This window comes from Littorina saxatilis, linkage group LG17, assembly GCF_037325665.1.
Source record: "Littorina saxatilis isolate snail1 linkage group LG17, US_GU_Lsax_2.0, whole genome shotgun sequence".
NCBI classification, from domain to species: Eukaryota; Metazoa; Mollusca; class Gastropoda; order Littorinimorpha; family Littorinidae; genus Littorina; species Littorina saxatilis.
Genome location: NC_090261.1, coordinates 20290825 through 20314296, shown reverse-complemented (window position 1 = coordinate 20314296; position 23472 = coordinate 20290825). Strand labels below are relative to the sequence as shown.

Here is a 23472-nt window from a genome sequence, read left to right as displayed (position 1 = left end):
CCGCCTGAGTACCAGTCAAACAACTTGTGATAATGCATGTTTCAGCTACTAGGTACTACCCTGGCCATGTTTCCTCTCAAGACATCAAATTCAAAGAGACCGCCCCATAGATTAAACTCGGTCACTGACCCCGGTGCAGGAAGTGTTTCCTCTCTCAGATATGACAGGGGAACCACCTCTCATAGCTAAAACTGGGTCATTGACCCCTGGGAAGAAGGTCAGTGTCAAGGCATCACAATGGACCTGCCTTTGATCTCGCCGCACACACAGAGCACACATATTTCCACTCTGTATTCTTCCTTTGATGTGCGGCTTATTTTCATTCTTCGACCGTTTGTTACCGGTATACTTTTACTTGTGTTTGTGTATTTTTGTCTTTGGAGAGAATTATTGACATCAGTTCGTTGTAGCCTTGTGACTTTTAGAGACAAAACGGCTCTGGGGCGATGAAAACGTGTTTGTTATAAGAGGGGTTCGTTATGCAAATGAGTTCAAAAGGTTCGTTGTAGCCGGAAAGTAACAAGTAAGAAATAGAAGGCTGTCTGCCGGGAAATCAATGGCAGTTCGTTAAAAGCGGGATTTCGTTATACCCAGGTTCGTTATAGCTGGACTCCACTGTATTTATATTTTCCACTTTGTATGGCATTTTGAGTTGCTTCTGTCACACCATGAAGTAAAGTTGTGCTGTATCTGCCTGTTTGTATTTCCAGCCTGCGAGACCGAGTGAGCTCGTTACAGCACAAATTCTACCCAGACCTCAGCAGCAACAACCAGCGTTGTGAGTTTCTCCCCGTGGAATGGCGCTCCTCCCTCAAGTTGGATGGAGGTCAGGGTTTGTAATAGAATGCAAACATTCTTCTTCTTCTTCTTTGGCATCTTATTTTGTTTGCCATTTTGGCATTACTGTCTAAATGTGACTATTTCTTTTTCTTATGCAGTTTATAACTCTTCTTGTATTGTTTGCTATTTCAGTATTAACATGTGTGTGTGTGTTGTGTCAGCCACAAATCGTCTTTGAGGTGAGATCTGATGTTATGAGCTATGTTATTTGTCAGCTATATAGTTTCTTTCCAGAGTGTTTGCATTCTGAAAAAAGAGCTTTAGTATGTGCAGAGGCTGTGTGCCTGAAAATGTATTAGGTGGAAAAGATCAATGCAACATTCCTGACTAAGCTATACCTGTATTATAAATAGCAGATGTTGAAGAGAAAAGAGATGATTGATCTTCCATCACAGGGCTTGTGTACATTGTATTACCTGTTTACACCTGTTTCTCGGTAGATCTGCACTGGAAGAATCAATAGTAAAATCCCCTAACCTTTTGTAAATAATGAGCCAGAGGAATATTGAACTGTGTCATTAGTACCTTTTGATCGGCGGCTTAAACCACACCTGCGCATGTAATGTATGTGACGATGAATTGGTCAATCTGGATGTTTTCCAACCACTTTTGTTGTTGTTGCTAGGCATTGATTTTTGTCTTCTTTGCACAACTAAGTAAGACCATCTACCACAATTTAACATCAAGAGATGGTTATTTATATTCAGTTCATGTGTTTGTCTATCTGTCTTTTGGGATTTTGTGAGTGTCTTTCCAGTTTTTGTGTTTGTTTCAGTGTAACCCCCAATTTAAGACTTCCCCCTTTTTAAGTCCTTGGATGTTCACATGTTCTGTTCATAACCTCTGTGAATTTACCCCCATTTTAAGACTCCCTCCTTTTTAAGACCTGATTATTGGGGTGCACATTGGGGTGTGCACGTTAAAGATCCCACGATTGACAAAAGGGTCTTTCCTGGCAAAATTGTATAGGCATAGATAAAAATGTCCACCAAAATACCCGTGTGACTTGGAATAATAGGCCGTGAAAAGTAGGATATGCGCCGAAATGGCTGCGATCTGCTGGCCGATGTGAATGCGTGATGTATTGTGTAAAAAAAAATTCCATTTCACACGGCATAAATAAATCCCTGCGCCTTGAATATGTGCGCGATATAAATTGCATAAAAAAATAAAAAATAGATAAAAAAAATCCCTGCTCTTAGAACTGTACCCACGGAATACGCGCGATATAAGCCTCATATTGATTGATTGGTTGATTATCTCAGATTTGTCAAGGTCTGTAAAGGGGGGTTCCACTGTACGACTGCATATTTTGTTCATGTGAATATTTGTGATTTCAGGCACGGTGGAGTCCATCACCCCACACAAGATGAAAGGCGTGCGCAGCATTCTCAACAGTAGCGCCATGGATATTCTCTACTACACCAGTCCCCTTTACAGAGCAGAGGCAAGTCATAGCTTCAGATGTGTTCAGATCTGAGAAACAAAGGGAAGTAAGCGCTCTAATTGCATATGTCGTGCCGAATTCACGGAATTGCCGAATTCGCGGAATCAGCAACAGTTTTGCCCATTTCGCGTAATCGGCAAAACGCTGCCCATTACGTGAAATCGGCAGCGTTTTGCCGAAAATGCGGAAAGGCTTCTAAAATTTGCCCATTTCACAAAAGCGACAGCTAGTCTGTTACTTTTTGTGTCACCAAAACATTGCATTAACATTGCTTTACCTCCCTACTATGTTTTGTATGGTCTATGTTGGTCTGTGTCGAGCATAACTCCGGAAATGCATGAAAACTACACTTTCTGCAATAACTTGTCATAACTTATCGATTATTGCAATATCTATCCATTAGAGTATCTAGTTGTCTAAGTGTGATGATATTCCAGGCATTTGAGAACTTTAAAACCAAACAGTGGCTGCCGATTTCGCAAAATGGGCAAATTTTAGAAGCCTTTACGCGATTTCAGCAAAACGCTGCCGATTTCACGTATTGGGCAGCGTTTTGCCGATTACGCGAAATGGGAAAAAATGTTGCCCATTACGCGGAATCGGCAATTACGTGAATTCGGCATGACACATACAAGGTGAAGTGAGAGTTGTGTGGAACCAGTCTCCTGGCACCTGAGAGAATAACATTAGCATTGAAATGAAAATCCTCACATTTGTTAGCTTTTATGGGCCCCTGAGATCACACAAAGTAACTGCATGTAATCTGGTGGGAAACAGGGAGCTAAGGACCGGCACGGTTGGCCTAGTGATAAGGCGTCCGCCCAGTGATCGGGAGGTCGTGGGTTCAAACCTCGGCCGGGTCATACCTAAGACTTTAAAATTGGCAATCTAGTGGCTGCTCCGCCTGGCGTCTGGCATTATGGGGTTAGTGCTAGGACTGGTTGGTCCGGTGTCAGAATAATGTGACTGGGTGAGACATGAAGCCTGTACTGCAACTTCTGTCTTTTTTGGCGCACGTTAAATGTCAAAGCAGCACCGCCCTGATATGGCCCTTCGTGGTCGGCTGGGCGTTAAACAAACAAACAAACAAACAAGGGAGCTAAGGACAGTGGTACCCTTGTGACCAGCCGAAAGTGTTCTTACATTGTAGTTGGCTTTCTATGGCATGTATATGTATTTTGGTCAAGCTATTAAGACAAAGGGACTACATGTGTCCTTTATTTGGAGGTACCATCCCATCGAATGGGCCTCAATTTGCAGGTACATGTACCATTGTAGAAATGTCTGGTCCTTAGCGAGAAATGCAAGAGTGTTAGTGCAATTATTCAGTATATTTTGGCCTTGCCTTGATATTCAACGGAAATGCTAGAGTTGGGCATTTGTGCACGCGCTTACTTGCAGAAGCATATACACTCAAAAGTGTGCTACATGTTTTTGTAGCGAAGACATAAGACATGCCTTTTTAAAAAATGTTGCATGACTTTAATTATTGAATTTATTCTTCAGATCTCTGCAAGTCTGCAAACGGAGCTGATCCGCCTGTATGAGATGTTCTGCGTTCGCCACCCTTACTTTGAGGCCAATGGGGGGAAGGTCTCCATCGTCTCACATTCCTTAGGTCTGTTGCGTCCTCTCTTTTTCTGTCATGTAGCCTGTGTTTAACACATGCTTGGATAGTTATATGAAACAGGCTGAATGTTAATTATAAAATAAATCAAATCCAAGACTGTCTCATGGATAAACATCAGTTCAAACCTGATTAGCCTGAGTTTGTGTGTGTGTGTGTGTGTGTGTCTTATAGACCTTTTAATGTTGATACACTGACACGGTGGGTGTTGTTTTTGAGTCACTTGAGAAAAAGTGACTCTATGTAATCGGTCAGTGTTAGTCTGTCCGGCCGGCCGTCCGGCCAGCTGGCCGGCCGGCCGTCCGTAGACACCACCTTAACGTTGGACTTTTCTCGGAAACTATCAAAGCGATCGGGCTCATATTTTGTTTAGTCGTGACCTCCAATGACCTCTACACTTTAACGATGGTTTCGTTGACCTTTGACCTTTTTCAAGGTCACAGGTCAGCGTCAAAGGAAAAATTAGACATTTTATATCTTTGACAAAGTTCATCGGATGTGATTGAAACTTTGTAGGATTATTCTTTACATCAAAGTATTTACATCTGTAGCCTTTTACGAACGTTATCAGAAAAACAAGGGAGATAACTAGCCTTTTCTGTTCGGCAACACACAACTTAACGTTGGGCTTTTCTCGGAAACTATAAAAGTGACCGGGCTCAAATTTTATGTGAACGTGACTCATTGTGTTGTGAATAGCAATTTCTTCCTGTCCATCTGATGCCTCATATAATATTCAGAACTGCGAAAGTGACTCGATCGAGCGTTTGCTCTTCTTGTTCTGTTATTTATTATAACTGTTATTTCTCATGACGTCACACATGTTTATGTTTTATATCTCACTTTGTTGTGTTTGCTATTGTGAGAGTTGTTTAACGAGTGTTGTTGTGTGCAGGAAGCGTGATCACGTATGACATAATGACAGGCTGGAACCCCATAAAGCAGTATGACCAGTTTGTCACCTCCATCATTGTGAGTACACGTATTGCAATTGGTTTTGTGTTCACCTCCATCATTGTGAGTACACGTATTGCAATTGGTTTTGTGTTCACCTCCATCATTGTGAGTACACGTATTGCAATTGGTTTTGTGTTCACCTCCATCATTGTGAGTACACATATTGCAATTGGTTTTGTGTTCACCTCCATCATTGTGAGTACACGTATTGCAATTGGTTTTGTGTTCACCTCCATCATTGTGAGTACACATATTGCAATTGGTTTTGTGTTCACCTCCATCATGGTGAGTACACGTATTGCAATTGGTTTTGTGTTCACCTCCATCATTGTGAGTACACGTATTGCAATTGGTTTTGTGTTCACCTCCATCATTGTGAGTACACGTATTGCAATTGGTTTTGTGTTCACCTCCATCATGGTGAGTACACGTATTGCAATTGGTTTTGTGTTCACCTCCATCATTGTGAGTGTTGCATGTGGTTCTATGTCGGGAAAAAACAGCTAGGATATTGAAATGTTGTCACTTCTCTCTTATGCACCGACAGACATCCATATATGCACTTTCATACCCACTAATGTTTTATGGTACATTCACAAACTAGCACACACATACACACACATTCACACACACACACACACACACACACACACACACACACACACACACACACACACACACACACACACACACACACACACACACACAGCCCCAAACCTCTTTTTTTCTCCAAAATGACTGGGAAACATTGAAATATTTTCCTTTATTTTGTCTTTTAAGTGTGTATGTGTATCTATAAGAATACACCCTGACTTGCATTCATTGTTTTTATTTATTGGAGTTTTGTTGACAGAAAGAAGAGGAGGAACAGGTAAGCCACGCGAAGCCGAAGGGTGCTGCTCAGAGTGCCCAACTGCTGCAGCAGCTCAACACCGCAAGACAAAGGTATGGCCGCTTAAGATATATATGAGCAAACAAAATAATTGTCTCCTTTTTACTCCTCTCGGGATTATAAGACAAGTCAAGCCCTTACAGTTAGATTTTACTTTGTTAAATAACACCACAAACATACATATTCCTTTGGATTATATTTTACTTTGTTAAATAACACCACAAACATACATATTCCTTTGTTAAATAACACCACAAACATACATATTCCTTTGTTAAATAACACCACAAACATACATATTCCTTTGGATTATATTTTACTTTGTTAAATAACACCACAAACATACATATTCCTTTGTTAAATAACACCACATACATACATATTCCTTTGTTAAATAACACCACAAACATACATATTCCTTTGGATTATATTTTACTTTGTTAAATAACACCACAAACATACATATTCCTTTGGATTATATTTTATTTTCAAATGTGAACTTTTAGCTCATATGGATAATTAATAAGTAACCTTATTTCCAATTCACTTTTTGGGATAAAGATTTTTTCTGACCCAGTTATCACTGTTTTATTTTGAAGAGATTAATACCAGTGTTGATATGCTGTTGCCACCATTAGATGACCCATTGCGTTTCAGCTGGACACCTTGTAATTGTACTATTGGAGAATGTATCTGATTTTTAAAGTGAACTCCCATGAATTGCATTAAATACTTTAGTCTGTCATTATTTATCTGCAATTTAGGTTTATGGGCATACTTTCTCCAACCTCGTCTGAAACTAAAATCTTTGTGAAACTAAAAGCTTTGTGAAACTAAAAGCTTTGTGAAACTAAAAGCTTTGTGAAACTAAAAGCTTTGTGAAACTAAAAGCTTTGTGAAACTAAAAGCTTTGTGAAACTCAAACAATTGGAGTAGTCTTTTCCTAGTTGACCTTTTCTACTAACACTCCAAAATCAAGAATTAAAAAAAAGGAAGGAAAGTTAATTATTAGATGTATAATCGTTAAAAAAATGATTGATTCATTATTACATCAGCCTGGTCGGTCTTTGACGTGTGTGGACAAACAAATAATAATGAGAAAATGGCCATAAAAAAACCTTATTTAGAGTTATTTCTGAACATAGTGTACTGATGAGCTAATGTCTGCTTTGTCTAGTGCCTTAACAATGACAAGGAGGTAAGTAGTGGCTAGAAATGTTGGCAGCTGGTAACACACAGACGAATCTCGGAAACAACTCTGTCGGGTGTTCATGGGTTGTGGGAGAGTTGCTTTTCCTTGGAAACACTGAGGCAAGCTACACATGATATTGCAGGCCAATCACTAGCGAGCGGCGTGTCTCCACACATTGTTGCCCGATCTGTGTGAAGAGGGACGCAATCACATCGGCAATGCTAATAGTCAGCCCTGATGTGCATACTTTCAGAAGAAAAGAGCAAACAGTGCAGAAGCACAGATCGCAGCTAATTCTCACTGGGATGTCAGTCGTTCGCATGATTTCTCTGGCACATACAGTGGACGCCGCTTAATAAAACCGCGCTTAATAGAGCCAGCCGCTTATAAAAGCCGATTTCAGACGGTCCGGATTTATCACTATATCTTATGTATTAGAAAAAGCCGGTTAATAAAACCAACCCGCCGCTTATTAAAGCCAGTTTTCTCAGAGAAATCACGTAGTTTGTGACTAAAACTCACATTATCTTGTTCTGATGTGGAAGACAACCAACAAACAAACACTCATAAAATCGTTCTTCTCTGCCGAGTAATGATTCGTGACGGTGACAGTGAAATTATTGATGTACCGAAGTGATCAAAGTACACGTACATGTACATAATTAAAACAAAAGTTCAACATCCTTCGTGAAGTTTTGTTTAGATTCAAACAAGTGTAAATGACGAAAGAGATTTTTTTTTTCGAAAATGACGCATTCCTGGACCGCCGGTTAATAAATCCGCCGCTTATTAAAGCCATTTTTCGTCGGTCCAGAAGTGGCTTTATTAAGCGGCGACCACTGTATCACTGACCACATGCGGAGTCATGCCGCTTGCTAGTGATTGGTGTACCATGTCACATGTAGCTTGCCTCAATGTTGCCCAGGAAAAGCAACTCTTCAACAACCCTTAAAAACTTGATGAAAGAGGAGAGAAGTTTTTTGATGTTCTTCTTGTGCATGTATTTTAAATGAAAAATGTGTAAGAAGTTACGAAAATCCATTTTGGATGTCATTATAACTGCACGGGTGAGGTGCACTGTAAGATGGATTAGTGTTTGTTTGTAGGTACATGTAAAGATATTTTGTATTGGGATTAGCTAGTAAATAGTACCTTGTACAAGTAGCTGAATACACTACGGACAAAGTATTTTTAGAGTCTAATTTGTTTGTTTTTAATTAATTTGTTACTTTGAGTTACCGGTTCTGTTCCTTTCTAAGGGTTTTTCTTTCTTTTTTCTTTCTTGAACATTACTGTTTTCTGTTTTCCTTTGTTTTTTGTTGTTGTTTTTCTGGTTTGTTATTATAGGGTTGCTGTTTTCTGTTCAATATTTTGGTGATGAGTTTAGACGAGTTAAAGCGGAGGAAGGAGGTAGCAAAATGTTATTGTTTTTTGAGAGTACATACAGAGTTAGTTTGTGGTAAAAACAACATTGGCATTTTTGAGCTTGCTCTGCTTTAAATTAATTTCTCAGTTCATTTTGGTTCTTTCTTTAGATTCTTTCTTTTTACATTAATTTTTCAAGTTTTGACTTAAATGTTTTAACATAGAGGGGGAATCGAGATGAGGGTCGTGGTGTATGTGTGTGTGTGCCTGTGTCTGTGTGTGTGTGTGTCTTGTGTGTGTGTGTAGAGCGATTCAGAGTAAACTACTGGACCGATCTTTATGAAATTTTACATGAGAGTTCCTGGGTATGATATCCCCAGACGTTTTTTTCATTTTTTCGATAAATGTCTTTGATGACGTCATATCCGAGGGTGACAGTGCCGTCTCAACTTTTACAAAAAGCCGGATATGACGTCATCAAAGACATTTATCGAAAAAAAGAAGAAAAACGTCTGGGGATATCATACCCAGGAACTCTCATGTAAAGTTTCATAAAGATCGGTCCAGTAGTTTACTCTGAATCACTCTACACACACACACGCACAAACACACACACGCACAAACACACACACACACACACACACACACACACACACACACACACACATACACCACGACCCTCGTCTCGATTCCCCCTCTGTGTTAAAACATTTAGTCAAAACTTGACTAAATGTAAAAAGAATCTAAGAGGAAGCGACAGAAAATTCTGGAGAGCTTGAGTGCTTGAAACAGCTATTGTTTTATACTTTATTAAGCTTGGATATTCCTTTCAGGTGCCATGGTTTGTTTATAGCTGGAAAACACAGTCCCATATAGGAATATTGATCTTCAAAAGGAAACTAAAAAGAAGAGAAAGCTATCAGTGTAGTAGCCACTAAGCTTCCAACCATGTACATATTGCGTATGCCTGATCATCGTATTTTAAATTTCTCATTGAATAGAGTACCAGAGTCTACTGCAGGAGGCAGATTTCATTCCATAAAAGTTGTGATTTGCAAGCGTGGTCTGTCCTCTTTTTGAACTCAGGTGGTAAATGTTGTTACTAATGCAGGGTAGCAGAGTTGGAGGCAACACTACAACATGTGAAAGAAGTGGTTGCAAATGGGGAGAGGGCTCTACCTTTTGAGGTACGTTGGCATCATTCTTGAAAAGCAGATTTTTCTCTTGCTTAGGTTATCCCCAGCAGTGCATTTCTGACTTTACGTTTGTGCTTGTTGTAGCTGCTATCACTTTGTGACTTGGTTAAAAATAACTATAAGATGTCAACGGAAATTAAACGTTTCTTTGTACAGCAAGCCCATTGCGCTGGTTTGTAATTGTCTAGCAGGCTTGGCTAAACATACATTCTTTCATATTTATGAATGATCATGTCAGCCGTCAGACTTTTACCCTCAGTGAGAGCATATAATCCTTCCATTTCATCACATACCAAAAATCAATAGCCTGGCTGCTTTCTGTGCAAACTATGAATTAAATTTGCATTTTGACACAGCTGGTGTCATGTCAGTTACAACAATAATTCAAGGAAATGTCCCTGCAGGGCTGTGCACAAAAAGTAGCCATGAGGCTGTTGAATGTTGGCACAGTCAAACCTGTCTACAACAACCACCCACAGGACGTTTAAATTTATATGAAGTCTTATATCGCGCGCGTATCTCCAGACTCGGACTCAAGGCGCAGGGATCTATTGATGCCGTGTGAGATGGAATTTTTTACACAATACATCACGCATTCACATCGACCAGCAGATCGCAGCCATTTTGGCGCATATCCTACTTTTCACGGCCTATTATTCCAAGTCACACGGGTATTTTGGTGGACATTTTTTTTATCTATGCCTATACAATTTTGCCAGGAAAGACCCTTTTGTCAATCATGGGATCTTTAACGTGCACACCCCAATGTAGTGTACACGAAGGGACCTCGGTTTTTCGTCTCATCCGAAAGACTAGCACTTGAACCCACCACCTAGGTTAGGAAAGGGGGGGAGAAAATTGCTAGCGCCCTGACCCAGGGTCAAACTCGCAACCTCTCGCTTCCGAGCGCAATTGCGTTACCACTCGGCCACCCAGTCCTTAAAGTGGTTGTTATAAACAGCTTGTCGCTATGGAAAGGTAAATTGCACATAAAAACCCTTGACGGACATCTTGTCAGGTGGTTATCAGCTTTTCAGGGCAGGAGGTCGTTATCGAGAGATGGTCGCCAGCAGGACAGGTTCCACTGCATTTGCTGAAGCTAAAATGTTCTCTTATCCTGTATAAGAGCCTGGACAGATTTATTGTGGTTGTCATGACGGGTTACTAGTGAATTAGGATACCCCTCGGGCGGGGATGTAGCTCAGTCAGTAGCGCGCTGGATTTGTATCCAGTTGGCCGCTGTCAGCGTGAGTTCGTCCCCACGTTCGGCGAGAGATTTATTTCTCAGAGTCAACTGTGTGTGCAGACTCTCCTCAGTGTCCGAACACCCCCGTGTGTACACGCAAGCACAAGACCAAGTGTGCACGAAAAAGATCCTGTAATCCATGTCAGAGTTCGGTGGGTTATAGAAACACGAAAATACCCCGCATGCTTCCTCCGAAAACGGCGTATGGCTGCCTAAATGGCGGGGTAAAAACGGTCATACACGTAAAATTCCACTCGTGCAAAAAACACGAGTGTACGTGCGAGTTTCAGCCCACGAACGCAGAAGAAGAAGAAGAAGAAGGATACCCCTCCCCCCCCCCCCCCTATTTAATACTTCCACTTTTTAAGACCTTACTTATTTTAGATGTTCTACAGTGGTACCGGCAATGTGTGGCCCCTTCCAGGAGAGGATACATGCCTTAAAAGGACTCCTCCTGGCATCCCTTTCTCTATTATCTCTACCAAAATGTACCTGTCATGACAGGCCACCGGCAATGTAGGGACACTTGTGGCTGGTCCCAAGAGTGTCCTTTCATCACAGGTACCACTGTATTCAAAATCCCTGTAAATTTACCTCCGTTCAAGACACCCTACAATGTACTTTCAAAACCAAATTTGGGGGCGGGAGGAGGGGGGGGGGGTGTGTGTGGTCATCTGTATCCTAATTCACAAGAATCCCTGAGGTTCACTGTACCACTTTAGTGTGATCTAAAAGTTCTCATCATTTCTTGTGTTTGACAGTTGGAGAATCTGTTCTGCTTTGGATCACCACTAGCTGTCTTCCTGGCCCTGCGAGGGATTCGACCCCAGGGTACGGGCTCCACCGAGCATTTCTTGCCACCCAACACCTGCAAGCGTCTCTTCAACATCTACCATCCTTCCGACCCGGTGGTGAGAGCATAATGGGAAGACATATTACGGAAAAACTTGGTTTAAAAGGAAGAAATACATTTTTTATGCTTCCCCCTCCCCCCCCCCCCCCCCCCCCCCCTATTGATAAGAAGCTTGAGTACATGTTTCTATATCATCTACTTTGAACAGGGTGTTTGAGACCTATGTGAACACATAGAATTCAATAAAAAAAAACACACTTTTTCTTGTTTTTTTTCTGTAAGTAGAGACTAGAGCAGAGCTTCCAACTGCTATGCTTACGGTGTTGCATGCTGCGTTTTAAGACCTATTGCTACGCTGTTAATCCAAGCTTAAAATTGCTACAGCCTACGCTCAAACAAATATAAAATAATCACAAGCAAGCAGCAGTTTGCCATATCTTGTGAGCCCTGGTACTCACTCATTTCTGATTCTCACTCTGTGTAGTGGTCAGGATATGGTTCATAAACATTTTTCACACTGAAATTGTGAAAAGTGGCATTGCAGACGCTCTCTATTGGGAATTATGTTCCTGCTTGCTAAATAAACTTGTTAAAAATGTATATATTCTTGCACGAAATAGCATAAATTAAATGCGGATGTGCGAATGCATTTTAGACAATGCTTCACAAAGAGATCATTTTGTCGCTGTAATTTACAAACCTTGTATCCAAAATTTTTGAGGTTTTGGAACTAAAACAGTAGTTAGCTCCCTTATTTTTTGCCAATGTGGTGAGAAAAGCTTGGATCTCCAACTGGTTTCTAAAGTGAGAAAAAGTTCATGAGAAAAACTCGTATTTTCATTTGTTTCAAGGGAGTGCAAAAAACAAAACGGCTTCAGTTAAACTTAGGAGGTTTTTGTGCCACACTTGGATGGAAATATGTCACACATGGAAAATAATTGTGAGGTTGCTGCTGTTCTGTTTTTACCTTACACAAATTTTTATCTCAGAAAAATTAAAATATGGCCACTAAAGGTTAGGACTGAAAAAGAGAAAAAAAACTTGTATATATACTGGTTGACTCATTCGGATATTCAATATTTTCTCAGTTGTATCGAATATCATTAACAACTGACATTAACACGTATTTGGACTGCTAATTGCACTGGTTAAAAGAAAATATTAACCCATGAATTGAAGTTATATTTGATGCTTTGAATTTTCAAAACTTTTTTTTTCTTTTTCTTCTCAAAACAGCAAAAATTGAGTTACCAGGTTTGTGAATTACTGTGATGATTTGCTACACTGAAAATTCCCAAAAAATCTCAATTGCTAAACTAGAAGCTTCATAAGGGTTGGCAGGTCTGCTAGAGACATGGAGTTTTCATGATTGAGAAAGTGCAGCGTAATACTGTGCAGTACATATAGTTTAACCAAAAGACTGGACCAGACACTTTCTTCTCTCTCCAGGCCTATCGCCTTGAACCATTGGTGCTAAAACACTACGCCACAATCATGCCTCTACCCATCCACTATCACAATTCACCAAAGCGGCCGCCTTACACCCTGATGACTCGCAAAGCCTACGCCGCCTTCAAAGGTTCCACTGACGAACTCGCCATGAAACTGAAAGTGGAGGACAATAAACTGGACGTCGGCAGTAGAGAAGATTCCACAGAATGCATTGCATCAGCGTCCACGCAGGAAAAGCCAGAAAAAACAGAGAAATCAGACAACAAGAGTAACGGTGCTGGCAAAGGGTTTTCGTTATGTGAGTATAAATGAAAAATTGTGTTTAGGAGAGGTTGATGTAATCATAGGTTTAATCGTGATGCTTGGTGGGTTGAGTCTTTTCAGGATTTTTGCTGAGTAAATCAGCTTTCTGAGGCCTGTTTAGAAAATCAAAATAAAACAAAAATATGATGTCATGTACTATGACATGACGCTCGATCTGAAATGATAAACATTTTGCACACGAATTGTGAACCTCTTCTACTTTGCTATGTAGAATTACAAAAAACAAGATCTTGTATGCTGACAGCTGATAGTAGATTAATAGAAGTGTGTTTTCAGAACTTAAATTCAGCTTCTGAATGTTGAATCTGAAATATTAAAACTGTGGTCTGTACACCTCACTCCACAAGACTCTCACAGCTTACAACACATTTATTCTCTGTATGTAGCAATATCAACAACCAGATTCAGTTGACCATGCAACCTCAACTCTTGAACAATTCTTTCAATTATAATTTTAGTTATAGGGAATAAATGAATTGCCAAAAAACTTTTGCTATGTACTTTTGACAGCTAAGTGGTTCTCAGACCTGAAGACCAAGAAGGTGGAGGATGAGCTTACGGCAGAACTAAAAATGCTGCAGACCATGGACCAGGAAGCACGGAGCATGCAATGCACGCTGCAGTACCCTGAACCTCAGGATATTGACAAGACAGGTGAGACGAGGGGCAGTGGAGGGGGAGTGGAGGGAGAGAGAGAGAAACTCTGAGACCAACATGCATCAACATGCACCGGCACATTTATGTGCACAAATACACACTCGCACGCATGCATGCATGTACACACACACACACTCGCACACACACACACACACACACACACACACACACACACACACACACACACACACACACACACACACACACACACACACACACACACACACACACACACACACACACACACACACACACACACATTAATGCAAACATGCATGCAGACATGCGCTCATGCAAACACTCACTCCCCAACACACAGTTTCTGTTTGTGGTTTGCGTTGATTTCTTTATTCATTATATACATGTGCATCCTACCTTATGGTTGTAGACACCTGCAATTAAACTGAAACCAGTGGAAGAGGCTAACCCTACACTTGTGCCGTGATTGATGTGAAGGCTACCTTAAAGCTGAAGAGTACCAATAAAACTAATTAAATTACATATTCTTTCCGCAATTCTCATAAATTGCATTGACTTCAATCTCGCATGCTAGATGTCGAAAACCTACTCAAATTACCTTCCCTTGCAAGGGTGGTAACCAAGCTAAAAACAGACGCCATAGCCGTTGCTATGACCTGCCCCACATGGTTACCCATAACCCACCGCGCACCACGTGAGCGCCGGCATCCGGAATAATCATTCTCAACTTTTGACTACTCACGGTCGGAGGTGTTTGGATTTCTACTCTTACCGGCCTGTCTTTTGGACAAGCTGGTTCTTGGGGGCCTTACCTGTTCGCCATTCTTTTGGTGAGATCTGCCCTTTTTATTGAATTGAATTGTTGTTATTAGCTGCTTGTTTACAGCCGATTCAGAAATTTACTTTTCTGGTGGGCTACGGTTTTTGGCCATTTAGTTTTTCCAAGATGGCCGATAGCAAGCAGTAACTTAGTGCGAGGCAGGAAGGGGATAAGGCATCTAGCCCTATTTAGAAACCTCCGTGTGGGTCGACGACCCTTTGAGTAGTACTTCTTTTGTAGTACAGCAGTCCCTCTCATGAACGGACACCCTTGGGCCATAGCAAAACCGTCCGTACATTGCAGGTGTCCGGTCACGGGAGGGGTGACCACACCACCCCCTCCCCCATACACTCACACAGAGACACACAAACAACAGGATTGAGTCTATGCTAATCACTTCTTGTAGCTACTAAACAATAACAATAAACTCCCAATACTTCTTTAAACGTTCTGTAAAAATGATTTGCATTAAAAGTGTTGAAAAGAAGAGATAAAACAAGAGGCGAAGCCTTCAAGGCTCACGTAAGAAATCGACAAACAGTAACACAAACTCAATCACTCCGTCACACACACACACAGTACACACACACACACACACACACACACAGAGAAAGAGCATAGGTGAAACTGTGCAAGAAAGCGAGACACTAGATCTAGATCTGTCTGTCTGCATGTAGCCTACTTACATGGACACGACTGCCAAATAGTCTCGGCCCGCTCAAAATAACAATCACCGAGACTTTCAGTAATTCCATCGGGTGACGTCTAACCCTCGTACGTCATAATGTGACGTCAATGTAATATGACGTCTTCAAATGTTAAAGTTTCTACCACAGACATACATAATAATAATAATAATACGAATATTTATAACGCGCACATATCTCACCAACAGGCGACTCAAGGCGCACATACACTCATTCACACACACGGAGACTTAAAGTCACTAGCACACACACACACCATCAACCATTAAAATATGTACAGTTATTCAGGGTGGGATGGGGTGGGCAGTGTAGAATGCATGGATTATTTGGAAAAAAGGAATGTCTTGAGTGCAGATTTGAATGATTCGAGGGACTGTTGTTGACGGAGGGGGAGAGGTAGTGTGTTCCATTGGCTAGGTGCTTGGAAAGAAAATGAGCGTTGACCTGCTGTTTTGAGTTTGGTGTGGGGGATGTTGAGCTTGAGGGAGTCAGCAGATGATCTGAGTGCTCGTGAAGGGACATAGAGAGAGAGAGAGTCGGAGAGATAGGCAGGGGCGAGACCATGGAGGCATTTGTAGGTGAGAGTGTTGATTTTGTAGGTGATACGGGCAGGAACGGGCAACCAGTGGAGCTGATTTAGGAGGGGGGTGATGTGATCTCTCTTTTTCTTTCGTAAGACAAGACGGGCAGAGCTATTTTGAATGCGTTGGAGACGAGAGATAGAAGAAGAGGGAAGACCCGCCAAGAGAGAGTTACAATAGTCAAGACGTGAGAGAATGGTGGAAGTGACCAGTTTGGCGGTAGCATCTGTGGTGAGGTACTTGCGGATAGTGGCGATGCGGCGGAGTTGGAAGTAGCAGGTGCGAGAGACAGAAGAGATGTGTTGTTTCATGGAAAGGGTGTTGTCTAGAGTGACTCCGAGGTTTTTGACAGCAGAAGACAGAGGGACAGAAGAGTCAGAGAGTTGAAGAGAGTCGGAGGTGGCTTTGGAGAGTTTGGATGTAGTGCCTATTAGGATAGCTTCAGTTTTGTTGCTATTGAGCTGAAGTTTGTTTTCTGTCATCCAATTCTGCACGTCAGTGATAGTGTCAGAGATAGAGGAAAGAAGAGATTCAGACTGGTCAGGGGAAGAGCTGTTGTGAAGTTGAGAGTCGTCGGCAAAAGAGTGGTGGAAAACGTTGTGTCGGTCAAGGATGTGGTCAAGAGGTTGAGTGTAGAGAGTAAATAGTACAGGCCCAAGGACTGAGCCCTGAGGGACTCCGCACTCAAGTCTGATGGGGTCAGAGTTCAGTTTGTCAATCGAAACAGTCTGGTAGCGGTCGGTAAGATAAGAAGAGAACCAAGAAAGAGCTGTGCTATGGATACCAAAGGTGTGCTGAAGGCGTTGAAGGAGGATGTTGTGGTCGACTGTGTCAAAGGCCGCTGATAGATCAAGTAGAGCGACGGCAGAGATTTCAGCTTGGTCAGTGGCAAGGAGGAGATCATTAGTGATTTTGAGAAGGGCAGTTTCGGTGGAGTGGTGAGGACGATAGGCAGATTGAAGCGGAGAGAGAAGATTGTTGCAAAGAAGGTGAGAGTTGAGTTGTTTCAGGACGACTCTTTCAAGGAGTTTGGAGATGAAGGAAAGGTTTGAGACAGGGCGGTAGTTGCTGAGGGTGTTTGGGTCAAGCGATGGTTTCTTCAGTAGAGGTTTGACAATAGCAGTCTTAAAGGAGTTGGGGACAGTGCCTGTTTGCAGAGAAGTGTTGATGATTTTGAGAATAGAAGGGAGGAGTTCAGGAAGACAGTCAGAGTAGAGTTGTGTGGGAAGAGGGTCAAGGTCACAGGTTTTCAAGGTCATTTCTTTGAGGACTTTCTCCAGGTCAGTGAGAGTGAGAGGCTGAAAGTGTGTGAAGGGAGTGCCTGTAAATGCAGGAGGAGTTTCAGAGTTTTGGTGTGGGATTTTGTCTAGTTTGTCACGGATGGTTTGGATCTTGTTATGGAAGTAATCAGAGAAAGCTTGCGACAGTTTGGAGGGGTCGATGTTGTTGGGCAAGGGAGAAGCAGAAGAGCAGCCAAGAAGGTCATTCATTGTGGAGAAGAGTGTTTTGGCAGAGGTTGTTTCACAGATTTTGGTGCTGTAGTGCGATTTTTTGGCGTCTGCGATGAGTGTCTGAACATGTTCCTTTTGCTTGTTGTAAATCTGTCTGTCAACTACCAGCTTTGAGGTTCGCGACTTCCTCTCTGCTCGGCGACGCAACTGTTTTGCATACTTAACTTCAGCTGTGATCCAGGGTGCAGAAGGCCTATCTACGATGAGTTTGGTTTTTGCGGGCGCATGTTCATCAAGAAGTGTGCTGAGAGTGGAGTCGTAATGACGTACAGGGTCTGAGGATACCGGAGGATCAAGCAGTCGGCGGGCTGCTTCTGCGCGAAATGTGTCAGTGTTAACTTCTTTGAGGTTACGGCGGACTACGCGCTTTTTCTGTTTGGATGGTTTGGCTATTTTAAGAGAGAACAAAACTGCAGAGTGATCGGATACATACGCACGCACAGACAGACAAAAGTTAGCATCGCATAGGCTACACTTCGTGAGCCAATAAATCCTCAAGGCAGTGAACACACTCACCATGCACCGACATACGAAAGCAGCCACACAAACACAGCACAGAGGAGCGTGTGCAGATGCTTTGCAAGAATAAGTTTGAAAACCAGTTTGAATAAATAGCAGATAGAGCTGCATGTCATAATCATGTCATTTATTTTCTTCTTGTCTGGCTTTATTGACTGCATGCCGATCATGTGGCATGGCAGTTACTTTTCACTCTTCAGTCGAAAATACACCGTACATAACACAGCTCCCACTCTCCCTCACTAATGCGTACCCCAAGCCGTGACAACTAATGCTTGGAAATTGGAGCTTGCTGCTTCGCACCGTGGTCTGGTGCAAATGGCCAGTTCTGTTCAGCCCTTTCTGCCTCTGGTAGTACTTGGTTTAGAACACTCTCTTCTTTCGGAGGGGGGGTCGGCTCCTCTCCTGCCTCTGTCCTCTTACCTCGCTTCGAGCGCAGCTTTGTTAGACATGCAGCCCCCTTTTCAAGGGGGAGTGGGGGGGGGGGGGGGGGGGGGCACGGTAAGTGTGCTCTTACGGGTTCGCGTGGTGAGGATCAGTTTGCTGACAGACCCACGTCCCTCTCTTTAGGGGAGGGGTTCCAACCTCAGCACAGCCAGTCTGCGGGCTCCCGCCTGTCTGGCATTTCTTTCGCTCATTCACAGCTGGGGTGGGATGTACGACCTTTCCAGGCTACGTTGCATACCTCTCCTATGCCACATTTGGGGCAGGGGGCTGTGTCAGCTGCCCACTCTTTTTCAACCCTCCGGGCTGGACAGGGTGGGGGGCTGTTAGACTGCCGTCGCAGTCTCCAGCGTTACCGTCTTACCAGCGGTAATCGTCCTACAGGACGTCAGCAGGTGGACGGGTGGGGGTCGGCCTTTTAAGGTTGCGTCTCACCCCGTCTCTCCCCCCTTCAGGGGTTACTGCGGTGACTAGCCACCCCCCTCCCCATCTGGGGCGTGGCGTGGCTCAAGCCAGTCTGAGTCAGCACAGCTGGGGTGGGACGTACGGCCTTTCCAGGCTATGTTACATACTCCTCCTCTGTCACATTTGGGGCAGGGGGCTGTGTTAGCTGCCCGCACTCGTCGCGGGTGGCTCAAACTGGTCAGACCGGTTTTGGCGGCTGGGTCCAGTCTCTCGCACAGCGGTCGGGGAACAATGAGCTTGGCTCTGCTTTGTTCTCGGCAGGGTGCTTTGCCGGTTGCCTACTCCTCTACCCCCTTGGGGTAGGTGAGCGGTGGCGGTGGCAGGCGGAGACAGAACATGCTCTTAACTCTCCAGTCTCCCATTCTTTGTGTTCTGACACAATGGATTGTGGGGACTCGGACTACAGTATGGCCTTGCCAGTGGTCATTGTCCTCAGCCAGCATCCGTCACCCCCCCCCCCCCCCCCCCCCCCCTCGGGGTAGGTGAGCGGTGGGGCTACAGGATGTCAGCAGGTGGACGAGTGGGGTTCGGCCGTTTACGGTTGTGTCTCTCATTCAGTCTTTCTCCCCACAAGGGGTTACTGCCGTGACGAACCACCCCCTCCCCACTCGTGGCGCGGCGTGGCTCAAACCAGGCAGACTGGTTTTCAGCACTGGGACGCTTCTCTCGCACAGCGGGTGGGGTACGGCTGGCCGGGCTTGGCTTGGTCTCGTACCCCCACTCACCCTCCTTCTCGGCAGGGCGCTGTGCCAACTACCAACCCCTCTCCCCCCCTCGGGTCAGGTGGGCGGTTTGGTTGACAGGCAGAGACAGATCAAGCTTTTCACTCTCACTCTTGGCGGGTTATCAGCAGGAGTTTTAGTGCGCTGCCTCCCCCGTCTCCCCTCCTTTGTGTTTTGACACAACTGCAGGTGGGGATTCGGACTCCTCGGTGGAGGAGGGAGAGTGTGTAGCGCTGCCTACTGGTTGTTGGCTCGCTATGCAAAAAGCGGCTGCTGTGGCAGCTTACTTTTTCCCGGATGGGGTGGCGTATTCAGAGCAGGGTGTCTCTCTTCCTCCCTCTTCTGCGGATTACTTTGGGTCTACGCGGGCTTACTCGCAATCGTTTCGATTTGCCGAGTCTCCGGTGATTGCCTACCACATGTCGCAGCTCTTGGCTTGACCCGCAACTCAGGGTCGTGGTCTTCAGCCTACACCTTTCCCGCTGCTTCATGCGCATGGTCCTGCTCCTCCTTCTGCTAGCCGGTGGCTGGCTCCTGGGTTTCAGGCTGCTTCGTTCTCACTTTTATTGCGGAAGAAGATAGGTTGGAATGTCAAGTCTCAGGATCTGATCCAGACATTTTTGTTGCCAAGGGCTGGTTTTCCCGCTCCGCCGGAACTAGTCTCTTGGCTTCACGAATAGACCACAGGGAACGTGGGGTTTCGTGATGTTACTCCTCCCTCTCCTCTCTGGAGGAGGTGGGACGGCATGGTCTAGAGTTATCTGCTTTCGCTGAGACTCTCCTCTGTGCTCTCATACGAACCATCTTAACCTCCCTGGACTCTTTTTGGTTTAGGGAGGATGCCTCGGATAGGGCCGTAGCCATGCTGCTGGCAGTTCTGGCTAGGGTCATCACCGAGCAGATGAGTTCGTCAGTGATGTTCTATGCCCACACTGTCTTCACCAGGTGTGATCTCCTTCTTTTACAAGGGGTTTGATTTCACACCGGTTACAGGAAGCAAGGGACAGGCTTTTTTCGGGGTTTTGTTAAAACCTGCTCAGAAGCCTCAGTCTTGCCCTTCTTCCATAGACAAATAGCAGCGCATTGATGCGCCCCCGGTCACAAAGTGGGTGTTTCGTTCAGTGACTCCTCCCTCTCTTCTCCGGAGGAGGTGGCACGGCATGGTCTGGAGTTATCAGCTTTGGCTGAGATTTTCCTCTGTGCTCTCACACAAGTCTTCCTTATGCGTCCTGCAGACAGGAAGTGGCTCCGTTTCTGCTGGGGTCACCAGGTTGTTTTTCAGTTCAGGGCTCTGCCCTTCAGGCTGTTGCTGGCCATGAGTTGTTACCATGGTGGGCATTCAGTCGGTGTTCTGATCCTCGGTGACTGGTTGATCTTTTATCAGAGTCAATCAGCTTGCCAGCTGCACTTTCAGATGGTGTTGAACCAGGCTCTTTGCCTGGCGTTCTCCGTAAACCAGGCAAAATCCGAGCTGTCCCCATCCCAGGTTTTTTACCCGGGCATGCCGTTCGACACTGTCTCTTGGAAGTTTCGTCCTTCACAGGAGAGAATAGAGAGGTTTTAGGCTCTTATCACTGCCAGGCTGGCACGAGAGCAGACCTCTGCGAGGTCCTTAGCCTTGATCCTCGGTCAGACGGAATCGATTGCTATGCTGGCCCTTTAGTCTTTCCTCAAGTCTCTTTGGGACTCGGCCTCACAAGTCTGGGACAAGAGGGTCCTCCTCCGGGGTGGGTTCCTCCACGCGAGTAGGTGGCTGGAATCCAATTGGATCGCTCAGGGCGTTTTCCCTAGCTTTGTTCCCCCCCGGATTTAGACCGCTTCATGGATTCGTCTCTGTCCGGATGGGAGCCTACATTGGCAATTACAGTCTTGGGGCTGTGGATGTGGACTCAACTCCTTGGGCATCTCAATTGCCTGGAGTTAGGAGCAGTAGCTATCAGTCTACTAGCCTTTCTCTTTGGCTATATACAGGCATGTCCGGTTGTATACGGACAATACTTCTGTTGCTTCCTATGTGGACTAGCAGGGAGGAGCAAGTTCTCGCTCCCTGTCAGACAGAGTTTACGGGATTCTGATTTGGTTCCTTTCACACTAAATCAATATCTCAGGGGAATATCTCCCCGGCCGGCTCTATATCTGGCCGACTCGCTCAGCAGGACCTCTCAGGGCTTGCACACGGGTTGGGCCATCTGCATACAGGGCTGGAGGTTGTGCTGTTTGTGTTACAGATCGTGGGTTTTTGACTCTGGTCTTGGTGCATGAAGCACATAGGTCCTCCACTTTCTCTGTGTATGCCCCTCATTGGCCTCCCTGGCCAATTGGTGTATAGAGCGGGGGTGCAACTCCTTAGCGCCCCTCTCTCAATCTCTTCTTGGAGGTTCCGGCGTCTCGGCTATCTCAGCTACTTTGAAACAAATAGGCCTCTCTTCTGATGTTCATGGCGCTTTTGCGGGCATGATCAAAGGACTTTGTTTTAAGAGGCTTAGAGGCGTCCCCTTGTATAACGCGTAGGACTTTGTTCTTCTTACTCTGGGCCTCAGCCCCGAAGGGCAGTGAGACCCATGCGTTATTGGGGTTTTACCAGAGGATGTAGCCTTTGAACATATATATAGTTCCGTTTTTTCACGGATTTTCGGCCAGATTTCCTGGATTCAGAAACCGGGTCAATCTCCTCTGGTGTTTATTTCCCTCCTCTCGAGAGGATTCTCGCTCCGGGCGATTTGGATTTTCTAAGTGTCTGGTTAGAGTTTTTAAATCCTTTTTAACTTGCGCTCAGTCAATTGGAACTAAGAGCCAAAAGCTCATGTTCTTATCTCTTTACACTATAGGTGAAAGAGGCTTCTCTTAATTGACGCTCACAAGAGGTGTTGCTACTTTCATAGGACAGTCCTATGAGTGGTGGCCTATTGAACACAAAAGGGGGGGGGGGGCGTTCCTCCCTCTGTTCCTGTAAAGGGGGGGGGGGGCGTTCAGTCCTCCCTCTGTTCCTTTACAGGTGTTCAGTAGTCCAGAGCCTGGGGTTCTTCTCTCTCTGGTGGTGTTCCTGCTGCCTATGCGAAGTTTTGCCAACAGCTCTTTGGAGGTCTGATGACGTGTTCATCAATTTTTTACCTCCTGGACATCTCCTGCTCTTGACTTGACGAGGCCTTTTCTTTGCCCTCGTTAGTTTCTGCAGGACAGGTTCTTTCTGGGACATAATTAAGTCCCTCCTCCTTTAGGAGCAATCTGCATTTATGAGAATTGCGGTAAGAATATGTAATTTAATCGAAAATTTCAATAATAAATTTTCATTTGATTAATATACTTACCCAATTCTCATAGTTGATACCCTCCCATCCATCCCCGCTACTTAATTTCCTACGGGATTTTGAGAAGTCTCAAATGATTATTCCGGATGCCGGCGCTCACGTGGTGCGCGGTGGGTTATGGGTAACCACGTGGGACAGGTCATAGCAACGGCTATGGCGTCTGTTTTTAGCTTGGTTACCACCCTTGCAAGGGCAGGTAATTTGAGTAGTTTTTCGACATTTAGCATGTGAGATTGAAGTCAATGCATTTATGAGAATTGGGTAAGTATATTAATCAAATAATAATTTATTATTGAAATTTTCGATTAATTGGCTTTTGAAAGAAAGAGGGGACACAATGCCGGGTAGTGCAGTTGCACTGTGCACAT

General features: G+C 44.3%; 1 protein-coding gene across 1 annotated transcript in view; it reads left to right on the top strand.

The window, feature by feature from the left end:
* Window positions 1-23472, top strand: part of LOC138953097 (phospholipase DDHD1-like) — a 41470-nt gene that overhangs the window by 12642 nt on the left and 5356 nt on the right. The window contains exons 5-14 of the mRNA XM_070324880.1: window positions 711-826; window positions 2181-2287; window positions 3794-3905; window positions 4810-4886; window positions 5725-5816; window positions 6941-6961; window positions 9432-9507; window positions 11524-11673; window positions 13065-13365; window positions 13902-14045. Coding sequence (XP_070180981.1) covers window positions 711-826; window positions 2181-2287; window positions 3794-3905; window positions 4810-4886; window positions 5725-5816; window positions 6941-6961; window positions 9432-9507; window positions 11524-11673; window positions 13065-13365; window positions 13902-14045 — 1196 coding nt within the window. The remainder of the gene's footprint in view (window positions 1-710; window positions 827-2180; window positions 2288-3793; window positions 3906-4809; window positions 4887-5724; window positions 5817-6940; window positions 6962-9431; window positions 9508-11523; window positions 11674-13064; window positions 13366-13901; window positions 14046-23472) is intronic.